General features: G+C 32.3%; 1 protein-coding gene across 1 annotated transcript; it reads left to right on the top strand.

The window, feature by feature from the left end:
• The first annotated feature begins 12,262 nt into the window (after positions 1 to 12,262).
• LOC120142040 (putative potassium transporter 12) lies at positions 12,263 to 15,916 on the top strand. Its single transcript, XM_039156801.1, is given in 11 exon segments — positions 12,263 to 12,349; positions 12,596 to 12,824; positions 12,922 to 13,026; positions 13,029 to 13,163; positions 13,299 to 13,349; positions 13,614 to 13,874; positions 14,058 to 14,110; positions 14,217 to 14,331; positions 14,438 to 14,692; positions 14,834 to 15,211; positions 15,214 to 15,916. Coding segments are annotated over 11 exon segments (2,280 nt in total). The 5' UTR covers positions 12,263 to 12,313; the 3' UTR covers positions 15,876 to 15,916.
• The last annotated feature ends 553 nt before the right edge of the window (positions 15,917 to 16,469 follow it).

Genomic DNA, 16,469 nt, shown 5'->3' with positions numbered 1-16,469 from the left:
CTTCGATTCGAAATTCTCAAATCAAACTCAAAAACCCTAATCCCTATTTCCTTAAAACTAATGGGAACACTAAATATTCCAAGTATTAGTACATTTATACAACCTACAATATCATCTTCTACCTATAATATTTAATAAAAGTATCGATATTTATTATCTACCTAGAATATCACTTTCTACTTGTAATTGGTCTCAAATGCTTATTTACTTCGAAAACCTCACACATATAAAATCCCTATTTCTGATTACTGTAATAATAAAAAACTAGGGTTTCGACAAAGTACTTTTCGATTCGACTGCAACAACAAACAAACTTCGTTTTAAAAACGCCTTCTGAAATGCAACAACAATTACGCTTCGATTTCAAAAACTTGGTCGTGTTCTATCTATTTTCAGAGGAAATTAGCTATGCCTTTTATATTTTAATCGGATATGTTATTTATATTTAATCAATACAATTACCCAAGTCTCGATACTTTTATGTCAGGTATCGATACTTTCGATAGGATACTTACATATTTCTTTTAAAAGTATCGATAATTTATTACGCGTACTTATTAAAGTATAGATACATTTAACATATCCGGTAGTGCTTTACCGGTTTTGTCATAATGAAATCGGTTTTGTCATATTTTTACCTGTTATGGATCGATATATTTTTATAAAGTATCGATACTTTTATAGGCGCTATTACTGCTTTTCTTTTAAATTCCAAAAGTATCGATACTTTCAATATATCTAGTAACGCTTTACCGATTTTGTCATAATGAAACCGGTTTTGTCATATTTTTACATGTTATATTGTTGTGTATTGATACATGTTTATAAAATATCTATACTTTTTAGGCGCTATTACTGTTTTTGTTTTAAATTTCAAAAGTGTTAATACTTATTTAAATGAAATCGATACTTTCAACATATCCGGTAGCGCTTTACCGGTTTTATCATTATGAAACCGGTTTTATCATATTTTTACATGTTATATTGTTGTGTATCGATACATATTTATAAATTATCGATACTTTTTAGGCGCTATCACTACTTTTCTTTTAAATTTCAAAAGTGTCGATACTTATTTAAATGAAATCGATACTTTCAACATATCCGATAGCGCTTTACCAGTTTTGTCATATTGAACCCGATTTTCTCATATTTTTACCTGATATATTGTTATGTGTCGATACATATTTTAATTGTATCGATACGTACCGACGAGCTAAGTTTGCCGGTTGCCAAACTTTTTAATATTTTTTTATGATTTCCACCTACAACATTATTATTACTTAACATTTCCGATAACGCTAAACTAATTTTATTAAATATCTTATTACATTTTTGATAACACCGTATATTAACCATACATCAATCCACCTTCCCTGAAACAACCCCTCAACAAAATTCATATATTTTTCTTTATTCATCGTGGAAAAGAAAAACAGAAACAGCAGTCAAGTCAAGCATCTAGCTTAGTGATTCCCTTGCTGAAAAGGACAAGTCTCACTGCCATACATAAGAAATCACCAAGCTATTCAGGCCAACGCAGAACACCCCCACCCCCTTTTATTTTCCTTTTCCATTTTAACAGCCAATGATTAAGATGGGAAACCAGGGAAAAAAGGGTTTGCTATTTACCATTTTTTTTTTTGGCAATTTGGCCACCCCTCTAACCAAATGGAAACCTCAAATGTGCCCCAATTTGGATGGTAACCAAGAAGATTCGAGTGAGATTGTTGATTCCGATTCGAAAAGTTAAAACTGAGTTGGATTCGGCTCGAGTTTTAAAAAATTTGAACTCAACATTCTCAGGCTTAATTCGATTGAAGCTTGAGTTGAATCTATCGAAATCAGATGTTGACCAAACTTTGACCAAAGCAAACCCAAATAACTTATAATTTATCTTGTCTCATTTATGTCCCTAACTTCAATCAGCTGATTAAAAGAGTAAAGCAAACAATGGATTTTATATCTTCATCTTTTAGTAATTTTAGGTCATTAGAAAGCAAATTACACGGTAGTAGGTGTAAGCAATGCATTCCCAGCAGCATTTTATCTTCAAAACCCCAAACTCACTGCGAGAGCAAACCTTGAACAGAAGCTATAGGTACCTGGTATGCATCTCTTACACCCCGCATTCATCTCATGCCTAAACCCTAAATAAGAGGGGGGAAAGTACATGACCCGAGATTAAAAAAACAAAAAGAGAAAATGGATATATATATATATATATATATATATATATTATAGGACTAGAGAGAGTTAAGTTAAAATCGGACCGCGACCCTCAATTCCCCGCAATGCGATGATGCGCCTGGGGCGCAACGCAAAGCCTTGTTTGTTCCTTTCACCATTTTCTTTCACCCGTATTTGAAAACCAACCATTCGTCGTCATGCCTCCGGCACCAGCTCCGACCACCGCTTCCCTTATGTCTCCGGTACGTATCCGCAACTCGTCGGAGGCTTCCGGCATTCATCTTTCGTACAGATCAATGGATAAGTAAGTGAAAAATGAAAATATAAATGTAGCTAAAGGGAAAGATGGCGAATAGGGTTAGTAAGGGGAAGAGTGTGTGTGTGGATATATGCTTTAGGGGACATGGTGGGTCGTATATAAAGGCGAGAGATCAAAGTTTTTTTGCCTTCACTGTTTTGTTAATTTAAGTATTAAATATTTTTTTAATAATCCGAATGTTTATAAGATAACTCATGTATAGAACTTTGGTAAATATAATTAACAACTCACACATTATATAGTAATTGTTTGAATCTAAAAGTTTTAAAGAGAATAACATTTTATTCGACCATAGAAAACCACTTTAAGGATTCAGTATTAAATAGTTTTTTTTAAATGAAGCTGTTACTTAAACCTATGGGTATGTTAAAAGTGAATGGTGAAATTGTGGGTTCAAGCCTAGGGTTTAAGGGCATGTTGGTGGGGGAATGCAAATAACTCCACTATCTCGAATTCCAAGGTTCTCGGAGTTTTCATATTATTCTGCCGTGAACGAGAGAGAGAGTGAGTGGAGTGATGGGTTTGTCTGTCTGTGTATGCGAAGGTGGCCATTGTTGGCCGCTATTTTATTAAATTGAACATCATTTATTCATTCATACATACATGCTACATAAATAGATGTAACCAACACACTCAGCTCAAGAAAAAAGTCCTAATGACTAGCTTTATAGTTTTATTACCCTACTATTGAGATTGAGAGAGTTCAGAGTTGGGTATTTGTAGTCCCCAGGGCCAGTCTTTGCCAGGATTGCCGTGCACGGATGTGTATTGGAATGGAATCCCACGAGCCACCACTGGGGCAAATAAAAAAGGACACTTGGAATATCTTTGTTTGTTTACAAGTTAGTCGGACAAAGAATAAAAACCAGGATTAGATTAATCCGTATAATAAATTTGTTGATGGAAATAAATGGTTACGGCGGTATAAGTGATTCATCTCTTTTAAATTTTTAAAGAAATTATAATTGATTAAAAATAATAAATTAATAATATGGAGAGAAGTTTGGAAAGAGGATTATGCATCTCCTTTTTCCTTAAGAGCCCCCTTTTCACCCATAATCTATGACTTGAATAATATTCTTTAGTGTTCATATCAGGACCAGAGTCATGATACTTATTTGTAAGTAGAGATGGACGTAAGATTTTGTGTCAAAGGGGATGAATTTAAATTTAAGTGTGGACTAAAATTTTAGAGGACAAAAATAGGTTTTTAATATAAAATATATATAAAAAATCTAAAATATATGACAATTTTAAATTTTCAGGAGCGACTGTCCTCACTCACCCCTCGGTCCATCCTTTTTATAGGTTAATTTGATGAATTGGCCTATTTTATGTAATCAGTTGATAACTAATTTACATATCTTGTTAGACTTATCGAGGATTATATTAAAAGATTGTAGTTTCTTGAGGAATATAACACTTTGAGTCCCTTTTGTATTATGTTTTAAGATATTTTTCACGATGACTTTTCTATGATATTTTAATTAACATGCAAGGTTCTAAAAAGTTATAACAAGATTAAATCCAGAATTAACTGAGATTCGATTTAGAGAATAAGAAAGATTGAATGAATTGGTTGAATAGATTAAATTAATATTTATGATATAAAATATTGTCATTTTTCTCTCCAGAGATTAAAATTAAAATTGGGTATAGTATTAAAAGCGCAGATTTTGCAGCCGAGTAAGCCACTAAACATGCCTTTATCTCAGCTGGAAAATATTAAATTAAGGAACTTTATTTGTTTTAGTTCAATTTTTGGTCAGAATAGAACCACTTTAAATCAAATTAGTCTCAACTTTAAAACCAAATCATTAGTATTGGTTGGATTAGATTCGTTTTGGGCAAGAAAAATTGTGGTGGTAAAAATGATTGAATTATAATTTGATTGTTAAAACTTTTTCTTACCATATTGATTATGCATATACTCCTACATACAGACGCACGTAGTTGTTCGAATTCGGATTTTTTAGAAAAACAATATTTCTCTTAAAATTTATGTTTTATTTATTTTTATTGTTAAATACTCAAATGAGGGTCTATCCTTTTATAGGCTGCTCATATAAGGATTTAATTTTTCAGAACAGCTGAATAATAGCCTAATACATTTTTTAATATGCTCAAATAAGGATATAAATATTTTCTAGGGTAAAATATTAAATGGTCAATGAACTTTTCAGATGCTTGCATTTAGGTCCCCCAACTTTTAAAACTTGCAATACAATCACCAAACATTTAGTTCGTTTGCAATATGGTCCCGACGTAATGGCCGTTTCACTGCCATTAGGGTAAATTATATAAATGGTCACTGAACTTTTCAGGCCTTGCATTTAGGTCCTCCAACTTTTAAAACTTGCAACACAATGATCAATTACATTCTAAACCCCAAAATCCAAAATACTTCGATTACATCCCCAACCCCAAATTCACAATCCATTCTCAAAATATGCCATAACAAACTGAACTTGAAGCAGCGACTCTAAACCCTTAAAATATAACTGTTTCGAAAAAAATTAACCAACTATAAGTGAACAATAAGTGATTATGTTGGGTTTAGGGTTATGTTGGACCTAAATACTCAATTCAGTTTGTAAAATAGTTGACTCAAAATATTTTCGATTTGAGTTTATAAAATTTAAATCAAGTCGAATTGAATTGAATTGAATTTTTGAGTTTGTGTTTAAATTTAATTATAAATATTTATCAAATTATAATATTATCTGATTCTAATTCAGTTCAGTTTATAAAATAGTTGGCTCAAAATTTTTTCAATTTGAGTTTATAAAATTTAAATCAAGTCGAATTGAATTGAATTGAATTTTCGAACTTGATTTAAATTTTCGAGTTTCTGTTTAAATTTAATTTTAAATAATTATAATACTATAATATTATTTGACTCTAATTTAAATAGTTTTTTTAACCATATACAATACATATATTTCTTCATATTTTTTCCATATGTGGTATACATATATCATACAGAGTCAAGGGACTTGACTCCAACTTAAAAATTAATCCACTAATTACAAAAATTTTGAGACATTCGAGTTGTATTTTACAACTCGATTTTAACTTGAAATTTTTTTAACTTGAGTTTATGAAATTGCAACTCAAAGTCAATTTGTATCAAAATTGTTCAATCTATTCAAGTCGAAAAATATTTTTTTCCAAATTGAATTGAGTATTGTTCACTTATAGTTGGTTAAATCTAACTTTTAAATCCTAAACCCAACATAATCACTTATTGTTATGGACCCAAAATGAACTAAATGTTGTTGATTATGTGGTGGGGAAATTTAGTATTTAGGGTTATGTTTTAAGGGTTTAGAGTTACTACTTCAAGTTCAGTTTGTTATGGCAGATTTTAAGAATGGACTATGAATTTGGGTTGGGCATGTAATTAAAGTATTTTGGAATTTGGGGTTGGGCATGTAATTGAAGCATTTTGGAATTTAGGGTTTAGAATGTAACTGATGATTGTGTTACAAGTTTTAAAAGTTGTGGGGACCTAAATGCAAGCACCTAAAAATTTTAATGACCATTTATATAATTTACCCTAATGGTAGTGAAACGGCCGTTACGTCAGGGACCATATTGCAAACGAACTAAATGTTTGGTGTCTGTATTGCAAGTTTTAAAAGTTGAAGGACCTAAATGCAAGCATCTAAAAAGTTCAGTGACTATTTCTATACTTTATCCTATTTTCTAATATGCTCAGACGAGGTCCCTTATTTGAAAAAAAATCTCAAAAGGTTAAAAATACTAGAATATTTGAAAGTGTTGGGTCATTATTCAACCTTTTTGAAATAGGTTCTTATTTGAGTAGATATGAAAATATTAAGCTCTTTTTTTCAAAATATTTTTCAAAATGTTAGGTCTTTATTTTAACATATTAAAAGAATGTTGGACCTTTATCCAATCATTTTGAAAAAAAAAAGATCTTTATTTGAACATACATAAAAACATTAGACCTTTATTTAATAATTTAAAAGGTTGGATCTTTATCTAAACAACCACTAAACAATTAAACCGTTATTTTGAACATTTAGCTACTTTTATTTTTTAAATTAGGATTAAGAAAAAGTGATAGCAAAACTTACATAGTAAGTAATATTGTTGTGATAATTTTTTCATCGAGGAAGGGAAGAGATTAGGATGTAAATGAGATGAGATAAATAATAAATTATTATAATTTGATTTTATCACAGTTTAATGAATACTCGAAGTCAATGAACTAGACTCGAGCTCGAAATTAACTTGAATTTTTAACGGGCCAAATTGAGCTACTTGATATACAAATCGAAAAGCTCATGAGTAATTGAAAAATAATATATTAAATTTTTATTTTTTTAAATTAATTTTCATATTCTTTTTTAAATACGATATAAAGTTTGTATGCACTTAAGGTTCATATTTGAACTCTAGTTCTAGCATGAACTCAGTTGGAGTTTGAGCTTCAATTGAGCTAAGTTTGAGAATGTTTTGAGTTTAATTTTTTTTCTGAGTTCAAGTCGAACTTAAAAATTTTAAGCTCACGAGCTTTTGAATCGTGTTGAGCTTTAAATTTTTTTTATTTTAAGTTCAAGTCAAGTCGAGTTCAGTTCGAAGTCTTTCAAATTAAGTTGAGCTCAACAAGACTCAAACTTGACTAGACTCGTTTAGAGCCCTAAAAGAGATTCTCTATATTTTAATTTAGGGTTTGTTCTTAAAAGAGGATGTAATCAACACAAGTCATTTACCACACTAGTGGTTAGTTAACATCATTAAATTTGGTTCAACGAACAATAGAAGGACGTAAAAGTGAAAATATAGATAAAAAAAGTAAAATATAAAATAAATTTTAAAGTATACTCTAGGAGAAAAAAGTGAAGGTAAAAAATACAAAAAATATAGAAGCTTTTCACTTCAACTTATAAATATAAACCGTTATAAATTAAAGTAATAAGAGATTTTTTTTTAAAAAAAGTTAATTTTTAATTCAATTCAAAATTAATTAATTAATTAAATTAAAATAATATTTTATATTTTATACGTAGTATATTTTAAGTTTAAATCCGCTAAGCATTAACATTTAATATTTTTTAACCACACTAAATCCATCAAAATTTTGAAATTCTATCAAATTTTAATTCAAATAAAGATAATATCTATATTGAATTTAAATTAGTATGATCAATCTTTCAAAAAATGATTATTTGTTTTCAAAAAATAGATTTTATAGACTCAAAATCATATATAATATTGTTTAAAGAAAGATTAAGCACATGTTGTATTCTTGTTTTCCTTAACTAATATTTTGTCTCATCTACTTTTTGGTAAGATTTTTATGGCTTTGTTTGAATAGGCGTTTTTACCAAAAAAAATCACCTAAATATTATAATATTATACACTATTATTAAATTACATTAGGTTAATATTTATTATTAAGATTTATTAATTAAGATTATATACTTTTTATATGTTAATATATTTAGATACTTATTTTTAATTATGAGTTCAAAAAAATTATGTAACACAACTTAAAAATATTTCATTGACATATAAATGTATTATTTATTGAATATGATTAATTAGATCTATAATTTAAGTTGAATCTAATATAAAAATATGAAGAAAAAAAATTATTGATTGGTGCCACAAACATGTAAGATGTGACGTTTATATAATTTAAGATGTGAGAGAAATGAAAATTCATCTATGGTTTGATCCTACACAAGATACCATAACTATGCAATTCTGTATACACTACTGAGATTATGTAAGTGTGATCTAATTTGTTTGTAATTTTAGAAGCAAAATTGATATTTCTAAATTAGATGGATTGATAATAGTATCTAATACATATAAAAAAATCTAATCTTAATTAATATAAACATTAATAATAATTATTAACCTAATGTAATTTAACAATAGTGTATAAGTAGATTCATTAAATATAGATATAAAAAAGTTAAGGAATACACTTTTTAGCTTTTATCCTACATTGTCAATAAATATAACCTAAACGCTCCAATATGCCTATATAAACTAACTCCATTAAGCTCTTTAATTCATGGAACTAATATGTATTAAATTATGATGTTAGTCCCTATAATTTTATTTTTCAATTTTTTTAAAGCATATATTTTTTTAAAATGCTTTTAGGGAATCTGATATGGCAAGAAAACCTTAGAAGGCGCTCCCCTTGAAACGCGCTCCCCTTAAAATGCGCCTTCCCACTTGGTGCCATGTCAAACATTTCCCTTGGAAGGCAGGCTTTAGGGAACACACCTTCGATCCACCTATGCAAAAGCGTGTTTCAAGTAGTGCGCCTTATTATAAAGGGTGTTAGATAGGTAAAATTTGGGGAAACGGTGCCTGACAGGTAATATTATAATATTTGAGTAAAAACCCCGTTTGAATATGTAACACCCCCAACCCGTATCTAACCCGAATACGAATTCGAGGTGTCACATTGACTTTTCAAAGCTTGTGCATTTATAAAACCATTATAATTTAAAACTTTCATTAACACAAAACTATATTTACATAACCAAGTTCAAAACATTACACCTCAATCAGAGCATACATACTATATGACTCTATTTACATGCTAACACATATAAAATATAAATCAACATAAAATGAGGATATACTGCTCTGCTGCTCCTAAGACCGGTCTTCTTGTTTTTCTGTACCTACGTGTAAATCACTTACACGCTAAGTCATAGACTTAGTGAGGCATAAATCTATAATAATGCATTTCCTATATATATGAATATGTGACATGTTATTCATATAAAATCATCATTATCATTCACAATTTCATTTCATTCATATGATTCGCTATGAACAATATTAGTATGATAACCTATAATACAATACACACATTTTTCCATATTATTTATAGGCCCATATATATACTGAGAACTTAAGGTATTCGAGTGCATAGAGGTTGTGCACATCTACTGTCACCACAACTCGTATAATTCCCACTGAGTGGCATATGAAATTTGTCCCGAATGACCTGTGAGTATGTCCCGAAGGACCTATGAGTTGTCCCGAAGAACCTATAAAACCCTCGACTCTTGGCATGCCAACTATACCTATAGCTCTCGCATTACATCACATGGGCATTAATATTATATTTCATATAACTATGTACTTGTATCATTTCCCTTGTAATCACATATATCATTGGTTCTATCACATTTCCCATATGCATATAAACATTAATCTCATATCATGTAACATAAGTATTTGAGTACATTCACATGGATCATGTATCGAATCATATGTCAACATATATAACTTATGCATGTTTAATAAAGATTATAATGTATGCATGTTCAGAACTACCATACTATTAAATTAATCTAGGAAATAGACTTATCACAAGTCTTAATTCCTTTGAACTACATCTCTAATATGCACTCACATATATTTCTTGGTTTTTCCCCCGATCAATCTTACTAGGCAATTGTTCCGGAACTTGTTTAGGCTCTGTATCTACATAAATAAAATTTTCAAGATGATTATCAGATGCCTAAACCTTGTAACTTGCTTCTAATAACTTAAACAAATTTAAGGAATCAATATTCTATGTTTCCTTTAGGGGGTATCGATACCCTCCTTAGGGTATCGGTACCCTCACCGTATTCTGTTAACTTTTCATTCAAGAGGGTATCAGTACCTATCTGGGGGTATCGGTACCCTCATTACATTCTGTGATTCTTTTCGTTTGAGAGGGTATCGGTACCTATTGAATGGGTACCGATACCCCTAGCCCAGAAATATCATTTTAGCACGAAAATCACTCTCTTTTCAGCTCAACTCTTCGTATTTCACCTCTTTTAATATCCCTAACTTGCATACATATACTTACACTCATTCCTACTCAATAATCACTTCTTTAAACTCCACATCCTATCCTTTATATGACATTCAAGAATCACATTCAATTTCCAACATGTTCTAATTCCCATTCTAACATTTTCTATTCCTTAATTCCACTAATGACAAGTCAAATTTTAGCTTGAAATCTACTTAATACTTTCCTATCAAGATTTCACTTTTCCACTTCCTTTCTTTAATCCTTCCTATTCTCCTCATCTTGTTATTTTAGAATAAATTAAGCTTTCCTTAAGCTTAATTATCACCTAATAATCAAAGCACAACTTGAATTTCAACTAATAATCAATTAACAATGAAACTTACCTTTACTCCTCACGTTTGAAGAGAAGAGAAGAAGAAGATATCTTTGGAAGTTTAAATTTTTAGCTTCCTTGCCTTCCACGTGGGTTAATATAACCATAGCCCAAATTAAATTATTTTCCTTTCAAAAAGACCATTTTGTCCTTCACTTTCTTCTTCTTTACACTTCTATCCTACACAACATTTCTCATATAACTCATTAAACTATTCAATTATTCTACTTTAATCACCAAATTCTGAAACTTTATAATTTAATCACTAACCCGGTATTGAGGATGTTACAAAATAAATTATAAATCATGTGTTGAAATTAAGTGTTAAATTTTTATATGTTTATTTAGTATTTTACAAATATAAATTTGAAAAATAATATAAATAAAAATAAAAAATAAAATTATTCTCAGTTAAATTTGTGCAATTACATTTCTCTAGCACCACCATCCAACGTTATAAACGTGACATTGGGTAGATGATGTGATTTATTTAGATTGGACTTATTCTCTAAAAATGAAAAAGGGCCTCATAAAAAAATGCATTTTAGTTTGTAGTATGAAATGGAACATTTTGATCCTTCAATTAAAATAAATACTTAATTAGAACAAATATAGGATTTAGTGTTAACAGAATGTGGTTTCAATAAAATGAGGGTAAACTACACAAATGATCCCCGATTATGGGATACTATTTTGTTGAGTCATTCGACTATTAAAAGTTATGAGATGATTGCTTGACTATAGTACATTGCTTTATTGAGTCTCTGACTATTAAAAGTTGTAAAATTTTCACTTGACTATTCTTATGTTTCAAACTTGTCATTTTATGTTAAAAATTTGACGACTATCTAAGCTGGACGTTAACCTACCTATTATGATATGATAAAATCTAATTCAAAAATCTCAAACGAATATCATATCTCATGCAAATTGTCATCAAAATTTTAACAAAAAATGACAAGTTTGAAACATATGAATAGTTGAGTGACCATTTTATAACTTTTAATAGTTAGGGGACTCAACAAAGCAACGCTATATAGTTAAAAGATCATTTAATAACTTTTAATAGTCGGGTGATTCAATAAAATAATCTTATAGTTGGAGACCATTTGTGTACTTTACCCTTAAAGTTATCACTATACTTTAAGCGTCATTAGGAATGGTCACATGCCAAGGATCCTGGACATTGGTCGTGATAAATATCCATAACTCATTAACTCCCCCATCCCTGGTAAGGAAGGAAACTCAAAGTTGTCTTTTTTGTACCACTCTGTCTCTCTCCAATCATCCATCAGCATTCATTACTCCATTTCAGGTTCTACTGAGGAAGGTCTTCTTCCCCTCATAAAAGTTGTCTTTTTTATCCTTGAGAAAAAATGCACGTCTTTAGAAGTGGATGTTGCAGAGTTTTTGAAGACATGGCAGAAGATGGGATTGAAGAGGGTAGCAGCAGCAGCGTGTGGGTGAGTCGAGATGGGTGGATGGTAGTGAAGTTGACTCGGACTCACCTTCCTTGTCATTGCTCGATGAAAATGGCGACAAACAAGGGTATGGATCTTTGAGGAGGAGACTTGTTAAGAAGCCCAAGAGAGTTGATTCCCTTGATGTTGAAGCCATGGCCATTGCCGGTGCTCATGCTCACCAAACTAAGGTTAGTTAATTTGAAATCACTAATGAAGTTTAGCATCTAACAAAGAAAATGAATGACTTTAGCAAGTGCTGTGATTGAAGGGTGTTCTCTTATATATATATTCATTTGGCACAGCTATATGACTCTTGCATGTACTTTTACCATTGAAAGTGAACCTTGTCTTGTCTTCAGTAACTCCAAAAAATTGTTTTATCAACAAGCTTTATCTATATCCTCTTACTAAAATGCGATGCTTTAATTAAACAGGAGCTTTCGACTTGGCGCACTCTTGCATTGGCATTTCAAACACTTGGGGTTGTGTACGGTGACATGGGCACAAGTCCTTTATACGTTTTCAGTGACGTTTTCAGCAAAGTAAAAATTGAATCAGAGGTGGATATTTTGGGGGCTTTATCACTTGTGATGTACACAATAGCTCTAATTCCCTTGGCGAAATATGTGTTTGTAGTGCTTAAAGCCAATGATAATGGGGAGGGTAAGGGATTTCTGTATTAATACTCTTAGTCTCCGTACCTTTTACTGGATATTTTGAGTATGATTTACATGCTACTTATAAATTGATGCGGTTGTAGGGGGAACGTTTGCGCTCTACTCACTGATTTGCAGATATGCCAAGGTCAACATGCTGCCGAATCGTCAGCCAGCAGATGAACAGATATCGAGTTTTAAGGTCAACATCCTGAGTTAGAAAGGGCTTTAAGCATAAAAGAGACTTTGGAAAGGAGATCATCCTTGAAGACCCTCCTGTTGCTATTGGTTTTGATGGGGACTTCCTTGGTCATAGAAGATGGTATTCTGACCCCGGCAATATCAGGTAGATAGGATTGTACTAATCTTGCGTTGAAGTTAACGAATTCAGGTTTTAAGCAAATACTATTTCGAGTTCTGTTTACGATTTGTTTATGAATAACTGAATGGCATTGACTGTTGGAATAATTTTGTGTTGCAGTTATGTCAGCTGTAAGTGGTCTTCAGGGTGCAATTGAAGGCTTTGATACAAGTGGGTACTTCTCATTTGCTTTTGTTTCATACCAAATATTTACAGTTCATTAACTGCCATCTTTGAAAGAGATGAAGCATTATTAGTAGAGGAGCCTCGAGTTTGATTACTAAATCGCTGTTCTACCGGGCTGGCTGAATATGCAGTATCATATGAGGCAGTTCTTAACTAATAAATAAAGATTCAAGCATTAACCAGTAAACTAGTTTGGTTTTTCATCATGAACTGTTATTATTATTTCTTCATTTATCTATATTTTCACAGCTATGGTGGTGGTCGTTTCGATTGTAATCCTGGTGGCATTGTTCAGCATACAGCAGTTTGGAACCAGCAAAGTTGGTTTCATGTTTGCTCCTGCACTTGCTTTGTGGTTCTTCTCTTTGGGTTCAATAGGAATTTACAATCTAGTGAAGTATGATATTGCAGTCATCAAGGCATTCAATCCAGTTTATATCTATTTCTTCTTCAAGAAGAACAGCAAAGATGCATGGTCCGCTCTCGGAGGTTGTGTCCTGTGCATTACAGGTGCAGTGTGCTTAGCAGACCTCTAGCATTGAAGCAATGTTTACTGTCATAACAGCCTTGTGTTGTTACGAATAACCGAACGTTGAAATTATCGAATGCCCTCGTTCACATGTTGAATCTGTTACACTTTTATAACCTGCAAAAATATAGTTTAATACTTGTCATTAAAAATTTTCATTACAGGAGCTGAAGCAATGTTTGCTGATTTAGGGCATTTCTCTGTGCAATCCATACAGGTTGGCCCTTCCATTAAATCATCTTTAATAATTACTCAAGGAATGACCTTGGCTTTTTCATTAGCTCCATGCTTTTTATAATTATTTTGTATGTTTCCCTCCTCAGATTGCCTTCACCTTCATAGTGTTTCCCTGTCTTCTCTTTGCATACATGGGCCAGGCCGCGTATCTAATGAAATACCCTGATTCTTCAGGACGAAGTTTCTATGATTCTGTTCCAGGTTACATATGCTGGCATGCTCCTCAATCTCCATCCATTTCATCAATTTTTTCGAGAATTATATTCGGCTAATTTTTGTTTTTATGATGCTGCTTATGAACAAACAGATAGCCTTTTCTGGCCAATTCTTGTGGTAGCTACCATTGCTGCCATGATTGCCAGCCAAGCAATGATATCTGCTACATTTTCATGTGTCAAGCAGGCTATGGCACTCGGTTGCTTCCCTAGACTGAAGATAATTCACACCTCGAGGAAACTGATGGGCCAAATTTATATCCCTGTGATAAATTGGTTTTTGATGATCATGTGTGTAGTTGTTGTTTCCATCTTTCGCAGCACTACTGATATCGCCAATGCATACGGTTAGCACTTAGCACTACCGATATCGGACTTTCCACCTAAAATTATGATGATTTATGAACAAGGAGCTGACAAAGATGGCAGATTCTACTCTGACCTTTCGATGATCGCTTCTCTGATGACAATCTAAATTTGTTTTGCAGGCATAGCTGAAGTTGGTGTTATGTTGGTCATGACAACGTTGGTGACAATCGTAATGCTTCTAATATGGCAGACCAATTTGCTTATCGCTTTGTGTTTTCCGCTCGTATTCGGATCGATAGAACTCATCTATCTCTCTGCTGTTCTTTCTAAAGTCTTGGAGGGAGGCTGGCTTCCACTTGTTTTTGCTACTTTCTTTCTCAGCGTCATGTACATATGGAACTACGGCAGTGTGTTGAAGTACCAGAGTGAGGTCCGAGAGAAAATAGCTATGGACTTCATGCATGAACTTGGCTCAACGCTTGGGACTGTGAGAACTCCGGGGATCGGTTTGTTGTATAATGAGCTTGTCCAGGGTATACCCTCGATATTCGGGCGCTTTCTACTTGCCTGCCGGCCATCCATTCGACAATCGTGTTCGTTTGCATCAAATACGTTCCTGTTCCTGTGGTCCCACAGGAGGAGAGATTCCTTTTCCGAAGGGTTTGCCCGAAGGACTACCATATGTTCCGGTGTATCGCTAGATACGGTTACAAAGATATCCGGAAGGAGGATCATCATGGGTTCGAACAACTTTTGGCTCAAAGCCTCGAGAACTTCTTGCGGAAAGAAGCTCAAGATGGTGCCTTGGAGACCGGATTGCAAGAAATGGACCTCGATAGTGTTTCAGTGAGCTCAAGGGATTACGGAACCAGGGGCACTGTCAATAACGAGGAGCTTCGAATCCCATTGATGCAGGACACGAGATCAGAGGCAGCCAACCAAGAAGAAGCTTCACTCGCATTGCCTGCTAGTGTCATGTCGTCGGATATAGACCCGAGTTTAGAATACGAGCTTTCGGCGTTGAGAGAGGCGATCGATTCCGGATTTACGTATTTTCTGGCGCATGGAGACGTGAGAGCCAAAAAGAAGTCATTTTTCCTTAAGAAACTCGTCATAAACTACTTGTATGCATTCCTAAGGAGAAACTGTAGAGCCGGAACCGCAAACATGAGCGTTCCTTACATGAATATCCTGCAAGTAGGTATGACATACATGGTCTGATGATTTTGTCATCCCATCCCATCAAGAGGCTGCCATTTTTGACGGATTAATGATGTAATATTTGTACATCATGATTGGCTCATGGAAATAATATTGTGTGGACAGTGACGCAGATAACACATTTGTTATCCCATTTCAGCTTGAATTTGTTAAACATCCAACACAAATCTTATTCAACGCAGCAATAATATAGCGGACATGAATTCGTTGTTGTTTCAAGTCCTAATTTATGGCTTCTCAGATAATTTTAGTCACTTCTTTGGAAACTGAGAGTATGTTGGTGTTGCATAACGTAGGTCAATCGAGTAAATTTGAATAATTTTTTTTGATTTATTCGAATTGATGAGTTATATTTTATAACTTAAATTTTAATTAAATTTTTTTGAATCGATTCGAGTTTATAAAATTATTGTCGTTAGAGTTTTTATATAAATTTAATTGTAAATATTTATAATATTACAATACTATTTGATTTTAGTTTAAATGATATTCTATAATTATATACAATATATATATATAATTAAGGAAATCGACTCAAAATTAAAAACTATCTTATAATTATTAAAACTTTTAGATATTTAAATTTTATTTTAT

The sequence above is a fragment of the Hibiscus syriacus genome, unplaced genomic scaffold (assembly GCF_006381635.1).
Source record: "Hibiscus syriacus cultivar Baekdansim isolate YM2019G1 unplaced genomic scaffold, ASM638163v2 tig00002237_pilon, whole genome shotgun sequence".
In the NCBI taxonomy this organism is placed as follows: domain Eukaryota; kingdom Viridiplantae; phylum Streptophyta; class Magnoliopsida; order Malvales; family Malvaceae; genus Hibiscus; species Hibiscus syriacus.
The sequence above is the reverse complement of the archived record's forward strand: the minus strand, read 5'-3'. Positions and strand labels throughout refer to the sequence as shown.